Source organism: Columba livia, chromosome 5 (genome assembly GCF_036013475.1).
Source record: "Columba livia isolate bColLiv1 breed racing homer chromosome 5, bColLiv1.pat.W.v2, whole genome shotgun sequence".
NCBI lineage: Eukaryota > Metazoa > Chordata > Aves > Columbiformes > Columbidae > Columba > Columba livia.
Window position 1 is genome coordinate 11,792,414 of NC_088606.1, and position 16,413 is coordinate 11,808,826.

The 16,413-nt window shown below is 43.0% G+C and overlaps 1 protein-coding gene across 12 annotated transcripts in view; it reads right to left on the bottom strand.

Moving 5' to 3' along the window:
- Positions 1-4,812: 4,812 nt before the first annotated feature.
- Positions 4,813-16,413, bottom strand: part of TRAF3 (TNF receptor associated factor 3) — a 74,609-nt gene continuing 63,008 nt past the window's right edge. For all 12 annotated transcript variants that reach the window (XM_065063437.1, XM_065063435.1, XM_065063430.1 and 9 more), the window contains 2 exons: positions 14,165-14,339; positions 4,813-12,934 (listed from right to left, as the gene is read on the bottom strand). In XM_065063437.1, coding sequence (XP_064919509.1) covers positions 12,363-12,934; positions 14,165-14,339 — 747 coding nt within the window. In that variant the 3' untranslated portion in view covers positions 4,813-12,362. The remainder of the gene's footprint in view (positions 12,935-14,164; positions 14,340-16,413) is intronic.

Genomic DNA, 16,413 nt, shown 5'->3' on the forward strand with positions numbered 1-16,413 from the left:
CCCGCGCTCTCATTACCACTCTCAGATCTCTCCTAGGGGGACTCTTGGGGTGAATGCTGGCTGCAGTGAAGTCTTCTATATTTTAATAGGGAGAGAAAAAGTATATCATTGACACTCAGTAATAACACCTTGGAAAAAGTGCTGCAGTGTACAGGGGGCAGGGTTCATACCTGTCTGGCTTCAGCATCCCACAGCAGTGCTGAGGTGGTCAGAAGGGGAGAAACTGCTTATGGGGTCCTGTGCAGCAAGATATGCCATGGCCTCTGAAACACAGAGTTTCACAGATGCTGCACATGCTTATTTTTTTTACTTTTTATTCCCTACAGCTGCTGCTGCCTTTCAGCACTGCTGATTTCAGCTGCTTGGCAGCTCTAGTCCCAATGAAGCTGAGATTTGTTAGGTATTAAGGGACTCAGGATCCATCTGACAAGCAACAAAATCTAAAACACCCAATCTGCCTTGTGTTCACCAAAGGGCCTGTGAAATCCTGTCCATGAAGGAACAGGTCCTGGTTACACCACTCCAGCATTAGGGTAGGACAGGACAATTACAGGAATCCCAGCAAAACCCACGTTACTGGGGCTGGCTGCTCGCTGCAGTGTTACTGCTGGGAGCAGAGGGACAGAACAACTGGCACTTGCTCCAGGTCTCTCCCAGGGGCTGAACACGCTCTTCTCCAACCCACCTTTTGTCATTGCCACCACTCCAAGATGCCGCTGTGCCCTGGGAACAGGCAGCACAATGGGCGGCTGCATGGGAGCAAGACTTGGATCAGGCAGACACAGGGAGAAACAAAGATGAAAGGAAGCAGAAATTAATGCCCAGAAATTAAAGCGGCTGTCATAACACAGATATCAGCACATTTTACCCATTCTGCTCCCCAGCCTGATCCCACAGTGCTGGCTGCTGGTGATGCCCCTGGGAAGGGCCAGCACATCACTGCTGCGGAGGGGGAAAACAGAACACAGTGGATGCTCGACCTTCCCAGCACTGAGTTATAAACCGGTATCAACGCCAGAAACACTGTTCTCCTTAGCCAGTCAGCAAAGCCACTGCCTAAAGCCCATCAAGGACATTCACAAACTCTCCGAATCTCTCTGTTGTGCCCCTGGATCTCTTCTTGCCACTTAAAACAGTTGCAACCTGCAACAGCAGGGATGCCTCCTTTTGGTGAAACCCTCAGTCCTGGCCCTTTGTGGCTGCAAAGGGAGCCCAGTGCTGAGCCCCTCAGTGTGAGCACCAGTCTCTGGGGTGAGTGATCGTCTCCAATATAGAATCATAGAATGTGTTGAGTTGGAAGGGACCCACGAGGATCATTGAGTCCAGCTCCTGTCCCTGCATATGACAACCCCACAGTTCACACCATGTGTCTGAGGGTGTTGTCCAGTCTCTTCTTGAACACTGTCAGGCTTGGGGCTGTGACACCTCCCTGGGGAGCTCAGGACTGGGCTCCCTTTGCAGCCACAAAGGTCCAGGACTGAGGGTTTCACCAGGAGGAGACATCCCTGCTGTTGCAGGTTGCAACTGTTTTAAGTGGCAAGAAGAGATCCAGCTCTGGTGCTCCAGCACCCTCTGGGTGAAGAACCTTTTCCGAATGTCCAACCTAAACCTCTCCTGGCACATCTTCCTGCCATCCCCTTGGTTTCTGTCATTGGGCACTAAAGAGAAGAGTCCGGCACCTGCCCACCTCCTCCCCCTGTCCCCAGAGAGTCACTAAGCACATGGATGGAAAAATTATTCTGTAACATAATCAGCCCCATGGCCTCAAACAGAGAGGGCAGAGCATGACAAAACCCACTGACTCCAACCCTCCCAGCGCTGAAGCTGCCCCCAGGCACACTGACAGGCCACGCTGCACCCAGGCACATGGTATTTACCCATCTCCTTGGCATGGCACATCATTGCTCAAGGTTTGGACATGAAGCTAATCCTAAATAAGTGGAGAGGAACGCCCTGCCAGGTGACAGTGCCTCTGACTGTTACATGTCACAGCTGTCCTCAAAGCAGGCAGTCCCTGGCAGCCATCAGAGGGAGCAGAGTAAGATCCCACTTGGGATTTCCTTTTATTTAATGAAATGTTGAAGTCTCAGGTGCAATAGCACAATCTGTGCTGCCACAACTGATCCCTCGTGGCAGAGGAGCTGTATGCACTGCCAGGAGAGGCACAGCCCCACGTCAGGGCCAGCTGGGGGCTAAAGCTAAATATTCCATCCACCCATGGAGTTAAACTCTCTTTGTAACTTTGCACCAGCTCAGCAAGAGGAATTCACCTGGTGCTTACAGGCCTTCAGCAGCCACACAGTCATGGTCTCCTAGGAGCAGCAAGACAGGAGAAGTCACCAGAGGGGATCTCATTTGATCTTAGAACTATCTAGAAGCTGCGCTCCAACTCACTTCTTACCTCGTAGTCCGAAGCAGAACAAAGGCTTCCTGCTGGGGATAGCCATAAGAAGCAGTTACAGAGCTACATTTATAAGATTTCTACTTATCCTTGGAGGACTGAATGCCACTTACCAGCCTTCACTGTCCATCCCCAGGACAGCTGGTACAGGGGCAATGGCCAGGGGCAGGCTCACACCTCGCCTGCCTCCCCACTGGCTGGTGGCACAGGGTACGCTGAAACAAATGCCATTTCTACCAACCAGAGCTGATCCAAACAATCTCCTCTGCGGGAGCTTCTGTCTTGGCACACAGCAGCCACCAAGCATCCATAGCAATGTCTGCAAACAGCTCCTGCCTCTAGTCAGCACAGTGATGCTGCCAGAACACACATTGCCACCCGCTGCAACCAGTACCACAAGCTGTGGCCAAACACGGCTTCACCCAGCCTGCAGCCCATAGGGTGCAAGTCAGGCCTCAGGGTCTCATCTGTGTTTGCCAGCCCAGACAGTGGGAATTCAGCTCCTGGCTTGTGCCATTTCCCATTCTCCAGAGCCTATGGGACACATGAGAGGACACCTTGGGATCCAGCATTCACCAGTGCCAGAGGTCACCCCGAAGGAGCGAAGAGCTGGGTGGGCTCACCGTTCCCAGGTGCCATGTTCGCAGAGGGGGCAGGGGAAGACCCTCAGGCTATCACCTCTTTTGGCCAAACAACAAGAACAAGCCAGACACGTTACTTGGTGGTGACAGCCCCCAGGGCTTGGGCCAGGCATGTGGGAAGGAACTGCACAACTGACTCATGGAAAACCGGCTTTGGGGAAGGATGGGGGAAATCACCTCTTTCGACACTTGTTTTGACCACCACATATCTGACCCTTCCTGAAACAATTCCAGGGCTTGGTCACACCAAAGCAGGCTATCCCAGGGAGCGGGAGACAGATCCATCTACAGGACCAAGAAGTCACAGGTTTTGAAAACGCTTCTCCTTTCCAGGTAGCAAGAAAATCCAAGGCTTGAAACACTATAAAACTTCCAAAAAAATAAAATTAAATTAAATTTAAAAAAAAAATCCCCTTGCAATTCTTGCAAGACAATGTCCCAGCAGCAGGTCAAGGCTCAAGAAATGCATGTGCCTGCACAACACCCTCTCCCAACCTGGGAGCTCTTCTCCCCCCTCTCCCCATCCTCAGCACAGCATCCCGCTGGGGCAAAGCACGCTGCAAAGCTGCCAGGTGTCTTCTGTGACCTGTCGCAAAGAAGAAACAGATAAAGCCTCCTTCTTGCCAGGAACAGCATCACGAATCATTTCAATGATGATTCATTGCTGGGGGAGGAGGAGTGGGGAGGTGAGCAAAGAATCAGTGTTTGCCTTCATGTTTAAAGCAATTTGTTTCCTCTTCACCTGCCCTGTGTCACTGTAATGACACGTGTCATGTCTGAGCAGCACCAAACAAAAAATATTTGCAAGGAGGAGGAGCTCTGTGGATAGCAAAAGCTGCTCTTCCTTTAGAGGGCTCTGCTTGATGGGAACTGACTTCATTAAGAAGACAAGGAATTTGGCTGTCTTTTCACACTCCACAGCAGGGAGATATGAAGAGCTTTAGGTGGAGCAGCCTCGAGCGCTGGCTGTGGGAGTACCAGTGGAAAGTGTGATGAGCAGGGCAGTGGATGCCAGAGCACCAGGTGCCACTTACCAGCGACTGCTCTTGGCAGCAGAAGGGAACAGCCACCTCAGCACATCCTGCATGTGGCAGGGACGGCATTTCTCAGCCATCCCTCCCGCTCACCGTGTCCACCTTCCTGAATTTGCCTCTCCTCTGGTGATCCCGTTGTGTCAACAAGACACTTGGCCACCCAGCACTTGTAGACAACCTGCAGCAGACGGTGGGTTCGGCTGCCAGCAGCGTGGTGATGGCTTCTGCTGAGACACCACAGACTCACCTCCGAGCACAGGCAGGACATCCCCGCATTGCTACACCCAGAATTAGCCCTGCAGTGACACGGGAATCTCAGTACGAAAGGGGCGTGAGGGAAGAAGAAACAGGACAGACAGACCAGCACAGTGCTCGGTAGAAGTGGCGTGCTTCACACACCGCCCCAGGGGATCAGGATTTCATCACCAGGCTGAACCTGAAATGTGGTGGAAATATTATTGCTTCACTCATTTCAAAACGGCACGCTGCTTTTACAGATTGCAGTGTGCCATGATTTCAAACACACACCTGAAATCCACTGCTGAGTTGAGAAGAGTTATTAATGGCACCGGAGAAGAAGAAAAAACATATATATATATCCCCATTTTCAGCCACTCAAGCCACACTGTCTCTCTCCTTTCCCACCCCTTTTTGGGAAAGCGGTGTACCACAAATGCAGAAAAAGCCATTTCAATTATTTTCTACTCTATTTGCATGAGCACTCTTGACACTGATGTTAGGGTGAACACCATTGCCTTTATTTTAGCAGAGTTATCCCATGGAAAACAGGACCCTGAAAAGAAATTATGGCAAACTTCCTGTGAAGAGTAAGGGAAATGCCACAATAAAGGTCTCTGAGGCGCAGAAGCGTAAAGCGCTGAACAGCCGACACACCGTGGGTTCAGAGAGGAGAGAGGATGCACCGTGGCCATTTGCCAGTCAACAGCCGTCATTCAAATTCAACACACCAGGTTTTTTTAAAAAATATGATTTCCTACTTAGATTTATTTTTTCCTTTAATAACACAGTTTAGCATTTCAGAGTTTTGCATTCTACACTCTTACACACTGTCCTTGTTTATTAGCATTTAAACACAAAAAGACATAGCAAGACCTCCAAACACAAATAAATACAAAAACACAATATACAATAAACTGAAATACAACATATAATAATGCTATTGGGAAATTAAGACATGTTGCTAATTCCTTTTTTTTTTTTAATTATTATTATTTTAACAACATGGTTATTGCTGAGCAATAAATTATACATTTTGAAGTTGTTTTTCCCCCTAAAAGAAAAGGACGAGAACCACTGGTTACCAGATCACTTGCACTGTATCCTTACAGCTATTGATACTTAAGACAGGCAGAATATACACAATCAAATGAGGTTGGCCTTCTTTGGTCTTTGTTTTTGATCATAAAACTGAACACAAGTGTACCGTTCACTGAAGAGTATGAGATTAAATAAATGGATACACAAGTTTCAAACATGTCAGTTTATACATTATTCTTGATCACTGATGTCTTTTCCATAGATATTTCTTACAGAATTTCTTGGAAACAAATGTCAGCGTTAGTTTTCCCGATTATTACGTTGTTCCATGCGTCTTAAAGGTTATCCTACTTGTCTATGAGAAATGGACCTAAGTTGGCCCACCATCTCCTAATGGGATATTTTTCACAGCTCTTTTAGTCACCACTAAATCATTGGAGTTTTATACCTTGTAGAAAAAATCCTGAACTTCCCCGTTGTTTTTTGTTTTCTATAAAACTGAAAAAAAATTATAAACCAAACAACAACTATAAGAAAAATAAAACAGGTGGATCACATGATGCATCTGCAACAATGGAAGCTTGTACCTTCCCATTCCACAAGTACAGATTATTCAACTCTCTGCCAGTGACGCAGGTCATAGTTGGAAGAGGTGTCCTCTCAGACGTGAGCTATATTCAAATCCAAAGCTCAGAACACTACGCAAGAAAATGACCTTTACGAATGATAATGCTGGTTTATCTCAGTAACCCTTAGACAGAGTCAAATTTTATCACTACGCATCACACTGCCAGCAATGGAGCGTGTGAACACCGGCATTGCTAAGAAGTTAAAAAGTCCTTGCAGAACTGGCAACCAAATTAAAAGCTTAGTTCCAAAGGACCAAAAACACGGACACCACGTAGAGACAACAAACCCTTCCCTAAACGGGTAGGTTAGTAAGCCACAGAGTCGGGATCCAGGTTTGAACTCCACATCACGTCTGGGATGTTTGGATCCAGGATTTTGGTTCAGGTGCTTCTCTGTGAAATTTAGAACTTATTTGAACCCTAAGGAACTAATCCTAACTTGGGAGGGAAAAAAACTAAACAAACACAGCCTAGTATCTACACTAAGATCATGAAATGGAAGACAGAAGCTGCAGTCTTGACCATAAATTAGAAGAGAAATCGGAATAGTCAAATCCCTTATATGTTGTATATCTCTACTCTTCTAAATCTTAAGAGGATGTCCCTGAATCAGCAGTCCAAAGTTTTCCACAACCTTCCTACCTGGTGCTTCTCAAGCAAAGGCCTGGATTAAGAGGCAGGAAAGAACAATTAAGCCCTCTGTATTTCGGTTTAAAGAAAAAGGGAGAAAGCCCCACAAGAAAGAAATGGTCAGTCACGCTACAGGCTGGTAGAGCAAAGATGAAACACTTCACTTTAAAATGATATTCTCCCTCCTCAGTCAAGAGTCTGGAGCATCAAATGAGACTTATTTTGTTGGGTGATTGTGAAAAAACTAGAGCAGGACACATGTTTGCTGCTATTATTCACGACACATTGTGCTGACCTTCCACTCCGCAAAGCACCGCCAAGGAGTGAGCAAAGCCTGGGCTACCACAGGCGTACAACCCCAAATCACGACAGCTTGTATGTTTAATTTTAGCCCTTACTGTCCTGATGGGGGTCTTTAAGGTATGTCAACGTTTCAGTTCTTTCAACAGACAAATGTATTAAAAGAATAAAACCTAGTGATTTGAAGGTAACACTAGGGAACTGGTACCTCTCATTCCGTCCCGGCTCCAGAAGATTCCTTTTGTGACTCTGGGCAAGTCACTTCACATCTTGTCCTGATTTCCTTTTTCCAGAAAAGACAAATAGCACTTGCTATAAGAAGAACACGTTTGCAGATGCAAAGTGCTTCCTACGCTGGACATAGCACTAAAAACTGCTCTCAGAGAGAATGAATTCCCGAATCAATCCTTTTTATTGCAGTAGCTACGATTTCTAGGTCAACCAGAACATAGAGGTATTGACTGAACAGGACAGGAATTCCAGGAATAGGTCCAGCTGCTTTTTATTCTTTTGTTCTCAAATTAAAGAATTTTCAATTAACGAGTTGCCCATCACTATGTTTGTTTCAAACATTAGCAAATTAGCAGAGTATGAGGAAGGACATGTGTCCTAGATGAGATTCCAAGGTCTTCAGAAAGGCTAAACAAACTGTTATATACAGGTCTTCAAACCTGGAAGATGTGAATCCAAAGTCTGCCCTTAGCCCAGATCCTCCCTTAGCAGCAGCAAGTTATATTTGCACCAATTGATCAAGTATAACTTGGAGGAAAGTGTTTCGTTTCATCACTTCTATGTAAAGAAGACTTTGCATATATATGTGCATGCATGTCTGGATATGTATGTACCTACACACGCACAAGCAATTTACAGAGCAAAAACTAAGCCATTAGGTACACAACCCTAGAATTTTTCCCCCTCACCTATTTGTATATTTGCATAGTTAAAATCATATCAAGGCATCAATACTGCAGTCACATTTTTCACTCTTCTGTGGTGCAGGCAACATTTCTTGTCGCTCCCTACACGTTTCTCTGTCTTGGACCAAACAGCACCAGTGTTTTAAACAAGGAAACAAAACAACAACAGAAACCCTGCATTGTTGGTGAAATGCCTATCCCACGTGATGGAATACAGATACAAACAGGTGGCAGCTTTCAAACTCCATCTCAACAAGCCATAAGTGTGGCAAGTCGAGAAACAAGAGCAATACAATCACAACCTAACATTCATGGGTTCAACACTTAAATTACAGCTAAACACAAATCTCTATTTACCTTTGCATTTGAGAAATTCACCAGGCACAGAAACAGGCACAAATCTTCCGCTTTCCTTTTCCAAGTAGGAAAACCCATGGGAAAAGGAAATAAACTGTATTTCATATTTATAAGAAATCTAGCATGTTACCCACATTTTTTCCCGTCAAAATTATGTCACCCATCATATCTTTTTCCTATTGCACATTCTCTTTGTGAAGAACAACATTTACAGTACAAGGCTGAAATCAACATTGCATATTGTAAGTCAGCAGTTGAAGGTGTACCATGTAGACAGTAACTGAAATAAGACCCCTTTAATTAGATCAGAGACATAATGCAGATATGGTCATGCATCATAATCGCAGGTTGGTCTTTAAACACCCAAATAGTTTCATCCTGTTTAGAATTCAAGACTTTCTAGGTAACAGATGCACTCACCCCTGTGCTGAAGAGTGTACAAAAAGGGCAACATCCATATGGTCACACACCGGAATCTCCCTAGAGAAAGCTGGAAACAGAAGAGGCTTGTACACAACTTGGAGCATCATTGTTAAGAAAGAACACCAGCAAGAGACTTCAGCTGTGTGCTGCTCAGAACTACTAAGCAGAGGAAAAAAAGGTTCCATTGAAGAAACTCTGTTCAAAGTAATGCAGATACTCTGGGAGCCCCTTGCAATAGCGGCACACCACGGGAGTTAGCCGGGGTTCCAGAGGATATGCAGGGGCAGACTGCTGCCCCATGAATCACTTTAAACAGACAGTCCCTAGAAAACTTTGGATATCTGGGTCAGGAACATAGAGAAAAAAGGACAAAGGGCATTTCAGTGATGAGAGAAAAAGTTAAATAATTTAAAGTGTTGAGTAAAGCACCAGGTATCTTTTCCTTTCAATTTAGAGAATATACAGTGGCCCTGTTTTCATAAAATGCTACATACTCCTTGCTGGAAAGCAGAGGAAACCGATTTCTATGTACACAGTAAGAACTCTACAGAGATGGCCCACGAGTTCTGCGGAGAAAGGGGTGTTACAGTCAAGGCTTCAGGTATCCCACAGCAGGCGGTGTCTGCATTTGTGTAGCAAGATCCTGGATTTCACAGTACGCAGGGTTGGCAAACTGGAAATTCTCTGGCAGCTTCATGTAGTTTTAAAAAATAAGTGCAGTAGGCCTCCGTTTTATTAACTGTGATAAAAAGCATTTATGCAAAAATATTTTCATATCGATAGCACATTACTGCATTATAAAAGCTGCCCAAGTGAAGCTGAAGATTCTGGCAGCTGGTGCTTTTGGCACTTGGGAGATGTGGAAAGCAGCATAGAGATCTGTGAAATACAACAGTGACTGATGTTTCTGCTACAGTGATCGGCATTAATATAGTTAGCAGTGTTCATATTTAAACTTCTCTACGAAGTTTCTGAGTCAATATCCCACTAAGAGGAGATATTCAGATCTCTTAAAGCTACTAGTTTAGGCTGTGTGCAGACTCAGGAAGACTTCCCTATTAGTTTACACTTTTCACGTGTTTCAAAGTCCTCTTTCAATCACAAAGGCTGGAAACTCTCTTTTCCTCCTCTTTTAGAGAGCCTGGATTTAGAAGCGCAATTCTGTCACAGGAGTTGGAAACTGTAGTCACAAATCTGCAGAATATGCTGGGCCCTGCTTACACTAGAAATCTCCTCCAAGTCCCAGATTGAAACAGGATATAAACTGTTTTGAGATGGCCAAACGGTTTCATTTAAGTTTACAAGACATGCATTAGCAATGGGAGGAGAGTCCTTTGGACATTTCCACTTGGGAATCCTGTTTTCAGTAAAATTCTGTGATGCACAAACACAAAAGCTCAGCTGCCTACATTCACAATTATTAAAATGACACAAGTCGAGCGAACCTTCGCCCCAAAGCGTTAAGTGATGGGTTTGCTTACGCAGCCTGCATAAAACTGCAAGTGCCGTATATAATGATATCTAGAGATATAGATGCGGGTATATCTATAGATATTTATCTCTTGTGCAGAACATCCTCCTTCCGTGCTAGAAAATTAAACACTAGCACATGCCTCCATAGTTGAGCTTGCACCCGTTGACAGCTGTGTACCATAAAGGGAGTACAGTACCAGGAGAATGGAAGGCAAGAACAGGAAGACAAGTTGCTGCCGACGGCGGTGACGGTCAGCAGCAGGCAGTATTGTAGCAGGTGCCTGGAAAACCCATGAAGACCACTTAGCATGCATTGTATATTCATAAATAACTCCTTGCAGGCACTGTGTGTGAAGGCACAGCCAAAAAAGACAGCGGCAAAGACAAGCTGAAATACAAAGGCATGAATTCAACCGCACCTTGGACAAAAATGGTGACGATGCCTCAAAAAGCAGAAAAACTGATACAACCTGACATGAAAGGCTGAGATGCAACGTTTTCTTTCAAGCCCACGAAGGCAAGAAACGCAGTGGTGCAAGTCCGCTCTGCTTAAGCGGTTCTTGGAGTTTAAAGAGCACCACAGTCAGGCTGTGTCTCTAGACTCGCTTGTCACAGGCTATTAAATCGAAGCAGATGAACACGGCAGGCTGCAATCAGCATGTTTCAGTGCCAGCAAACGCTTTCCACTGCAGTTCAGGCTGTTGTAAGATATAAAGAAGCCCGTGCATTCCCTGGTAGGATGCTTGTCTGCTATGAAAAGCTGCCATGAGCGCAGACATTCCCAGCCCCACGGAGTTCTCAGGCGGGCGCGTTTCAAGCGATGCTCCCTTACAACCACAGGCATTAGAGGAAAAATGTCACCTGCCTTCACAGTGGCCATGGAGACTGTCTAATGCAAGCTCCACAGGAGCACCCAGCATAACGTTTTGTCACCTGAATAAGATGGATTCCACCACGGCCAAGTCATAGAAGCTCCAGAAGCCAAAGAAATGGGGTTTGGCTTCTATTTCGTACATCGCAAGGTACCTAAGGGCTTTGAAGACAAGGCTAAACATTATGCCTGAAGTCCAATTAAACTACCATTTCAGATATCAGAATTCATCTGAATAAAAAGCTATGGTTTATAAGCAGCACAGCACATCTAAGGCACATGTATGCATGCAAGCCACCATCACTGCATTAAGACACTGCTGAGTTGTCCTTAAGAAGCAATGGCTGCTAGTACAGAACAAACATACAGGCTTTTTTCAGCACTAATCCTCCTCCCCAATACTGAAAATACTATATACTGCTGGCAGCATAATGTGCAACATATATAGCTTGATTGGAAAGCATGGGGCAGAACTTTAAAAAATGTACAGGATTCCGTTTAGAACTCCAAAGTTCAACAAATGCCCTATTTTAGGGTGAAAACAATTATAAATCTGATAATGATGCACAGCATCCATGAGTGATTTTTCCTTAATTTTGAAATAGTGTCATTAACTACGACATATATTGTAGGTTTACATTTCTAAAGAGAAATAACAGAATTGAATAGTTTTTTTTCCTATCACAAGTGATAACCAGTGTTTGATATCTTCTATTTTTCTTCCAAGAAATATCAGTCTATCAACAGTTTTAAAATAAAATGTTTTCTGTAACAATAGAACTTTAAATAAAAATATGATTTTGATTCAGATACTTTTGAGAAGACATGGATACTTTTCCAAGATCTTCTGACAAAGTAATTATTAAAACAGAGACCAGATGAGGCCTTAAAAAGACAATATACTATATTTCAGACAAGATTGCACCTCAGTTTTTCAAATAATATCATAATTGCAACATTACTTCATCATTTCTTCTTTTAACATGCTGACAATTTCCAGCTAGCCCACGTGTGAAGTTTTTTTTGTTTGTTTTTGTATTCTAGCTTAAAGAAATAAAAGTCAGTAATTTATTCAGCACATACTGTATACGTCTTTTCACCTCCAATTGACTAGATCATTAATAAGTTAAAAAAAAAGATCCTCTCTGACCATAATCATTATCCTCATGAGGGATAAGTGATTCTTCAGAGCTTAAGTGTTGCTAGTTCTATTAAAAAATATATCATGGTATGATTTCTTAATGTGTTGCTACTTTTGCAATTGGACCCTATGCAGTTATGCCTTCAAACTCTTCCGTCTGTTCCACAATGTGGTTCTGTGAGCTTTAGGACCTCTGATTGAAGACAAACTGATATAAAACCCCCAAACGGAGTTGTCTTCTGTTTAATCGGCCTCCCCCATTGTATGTCAGGGGTCTGGTAGATCCGATGTATCCACTATGACTTTAATAAAAATAGTATCATCTTTAATATACGTTCCATTCTCTAGAACAGTTTGAGCCACGAAGACCGGGCAGCCAGATGCAATGTTCATTTCTCCAGTTGGCTTCTTGAAACTGCTGCTGTTTGGATCTGGCTTGAAAGCATCTCCTAAGTGGCGACGAGACGGTCCCTGATCCATTAGCATGAGAGTCACTTTCTGTTTAAACGGCCAAGGAAGCAATGCATCGTATTCTCCACGCATTATGACAAAAAACAGCGACAAGTGTGTCCCCTTTCCCATGCCGTCTCCGTTAAGGTAAACTCTGGCACACATCTTGTAGCCAAAGTATCCAGTATAAAAGGGCTGGCTGTACAAGGACAGAGTCTTCCCCATGACTGCCTCTTGCTTCCGACGTTTATAATCTCGGATTTTCCAAATTAATACTCCGTTGTAACTGGCAGTTTCCAAAACCTGGAATCGGAGGTCCATGTCAGCCAGCCGAATATCATGAACACTCAGCATCTGATCGTGTCTGCTCAGCTGTGTCTCTAGCAGGCCTGTGAGAAAACAGAAAGGATAAGGGTGAGAAAAGGGTTTTGTTTTTTTTCTAAAGACTGTAAAACTAGGTCACTGAGGCTGATACTGTATATGAAAACACCTTCTTCCCCAAGAACCCAGCTGCATTCCTGAAGGAATTTCCACAGCCAAGAGTTTGCCAGCTAGTATCTAGTTTACTAGGATTTTTATAAACATGGATGTTAACCACACATGCAGTAAAAGTCCAATATTCAAATCACCTAACATAAATGTTGACTGGTCACTAAGCAATATAACTACAGAGGTTTCAATTTTTTGAGACTTGGTAGCATTATCTATAGGTTGCTATTAGCAGTGAAGACCTTGGAAGCGGTCACACATCCTATATAATTCCCCTGTAATTCCAAAGCACCACTGATCACTCAAAACATTCTTCTCAGACACTACCTGTCTCAGAAGTGTAGCGTTGTTACTATGTCTAAAGTTCAGCATAAAAGAACAGGAAATTCAAGCCTGGCTCTGCATTATACGGCCACTTACGCAGCTTGGAAGTAGAGCTGTTTTTATGTCCCCTTACCCTCACCGGACAATGCTACTCTTTGTCTTTGCACACTGGCAAAATTGGGCATCATAAAATACTTACTGAGAAGCAGCTAAATTCATAAGGCACATTTGTTTTATACAGTTCTATTTAAATATTAAGTTCTTTGTCCCAATCATTTAAACACTTATATATGATCTACACTACCTCTTGCTAAACTCCCATTTTCAGCTTATTCAGCAAGCACAACAATAACCTTACTGCCAAACAGGTCTCACTGTTTTCTTTGGATCAAATATACCTCTGTAACAGATATCAGGGTGGGTGGTTTCAGGTAGATAATGACACTGTTGATCCGCTCATGGGGAAGAAGAGTAATCAAAGAAGACTTATCAATATACCAAGACTATTTAAAGAAGCTGCTGAAAACTATTAGCTGTCAAAGATCAATTGAGACAGTATTTATAATGAACTAACAGTGTAATCAAGGAAAGGGTCAAGAAAACAAAACAGAAGAATCAAGCCCATGAAACAGCATGGAAGCAATGCCACATCTTCAAAGGGACTACACAGTTTCCTATTGAAAAAGCAGAAGAATCAGCATTCTTGATGCTTCCACACGAAAGTCTCAATGGAGTGCCATTCAAAGGACATCATTCTTCTCTTGACAGTGCTGTCGAGTACTTCAGCCCATCGTGCTTACACTTACTTGTATTTCGAGCTCCTTGCCCTGAAGTTTTATCAACACTTTCCAGCTCAGTCACCCTGTTCTGGAGGGACTCCACGCTGCTCTTCATGCTGTCAGCCTCCTCCCAGTTCTGGCGGAAGGGACGGATTTCTTTGTCCAGTTCTTTCAGTTTCTCTGCTTGACTGTCTATCACTCGCTTTATAAAACAATAAGGTATGAGTTAAAATAACAAAGAGACATTGATTTATGCAAATTAAACAAGGATTATATCTCAATAATAAGATACTTTGCCAATATAAACAAGTTTCACTTACGTCAAATATTTTAATAAAACAAACGTTGAAACTTTAGAGGAATAGCCTGAGTATTTATAAAACACTTAAAAAAAAATATTTAGTGCTGCATATGTATTAATATTAGAGCACTATGAGAATTATCAACATGATTTTTTAATTAAGGAATTGTTCGTGTGCTCATCTGATTATTTTTTTTTTAGAACAAACCTTTCTTATGCAAGAACAATATTCTGAATGGCTCTACATTGATACTATGGGCTGATATTTGTTGGGGTTTGTGTCAGAGTACTTAAGCAACCAAGTATGGGCACAACAACTTACTATGGTGTGAATGAAGCGGCTGCTCATGCACACACATTTTTCATGGGGTAACAGCAAATTAACTTACCCCTCCAGAAAAACATCAATAAACTTGCACACATGGAGCAGGGGTACATGTATGTGCACATACAGCGGCATTAACAAGCTCCAAGCTCACATAAAATCAAAGCTGAAGTTATTATGTGCCCATACCCGTTGCAGAAGCCCTCAAGAGTGTGAGCAAAACTACCACTTCTGATCCCTTCAGCACTTTTAAGATTCCTACTCTTACTTCCTAAATTGAATAAGCCATGTGTCCTGAAGGTGCTTGCTGGTTGAGTCTTCTTAAGAAAACAAAGAAAAAAACCCAGCTGATTTTGGAAAGGCATATAATATAACACTAAAAAATATATAGAAAAGCTGGTATTCTCTGAAAGAGGGACATTGCAAGCACCTCAGTATATTACAAATATAAAGAAAAACATCTTTCCCAGCCTACCTCAAATCTGATGCAAGAAACATACAGATAGCACTTCACGTTATCGCAGCTACATCGGACTAGCAGGAATTTTAGCCAGAACCCCATAATCAGTTGTGAAGTTCAAATGGTAACATAAGTATTTTAGACAAGAAACTACTTTTGCTACCACCTACAGTTAAATTCCAAATCTAACTTTATAATTTATCATCATATAGCGCCAATACACGTAAAAATGATTTTTTTCACTTCTTAAAAAAAAATGTAGCAGTTGAGTACAAAACAAGAAAATAAAGTTATTTTGCATTTGGCTTCTGGTTAGCCATGTGGATTCAATTTTCCCCACTGATGGGGAAAACCCCTCTGTATCATTCGACCTTCATTTCCCCTTTCAGGCAATTGCTTTTAATCACATGGTTTCAGATATACTGAAAGTCTGTAACAATTAATTGAAGGCTGTCAATTCGATAAGCCAGCTAACAAAATGACATTCTAGGAGACTTTTATTTTGATGCGTCTCAAAACCACCAAGTGATCTAACATATTTCAAGATTAACTATTTATTTTTATATGCTGGTGTTTTAAAACAAGCTTATATACCTCACTTGCAAAATTATGACTTTGTGAAGGAAAGCTGTGTACTGAATCACAAATGCAGGGGCACGGTCCCATTAAACAGATCAAGCAACTTGCCTGGACATACTGATCATCAGCTACAACCACAGTCTCACTTGGACTGATGCTAATCGGAATATAAAATAGGGAAGGGCTGTTAGCTATACATATAGAAGGAAGCACACCATGAAATGGCCTGAATTAATGTCGTAAGAGCAGAGCCAAAAGATTTGGCCATTAGTTCACAGTTAACATGCAGAAGGAAACTCAAGGTGCACCAAGTCTGATCTTTTTCCTCTACTCACACAAAACACGAACTCTCCAAGGCAAGAACAATAACGTGGCTGTGGGTTTGTACAGGGTATCACACAGAGATGCTCTGATTTCCAACCAGGACCTCTTAGCACCAACACAGTATCAAACCAAAAGAATAAATACATGTTTAAGTGAATTGGGAAAGTGGTAAAGATGCAGAAGAATTTTAAGTTATTCTTCTTTTGGGAGAAGTTTAGTAGAAGTTGTTACTAGGGACCAGCTTTTCTCCATCAACCTGTGTGCAACATTCTATCTTCGTACATGTA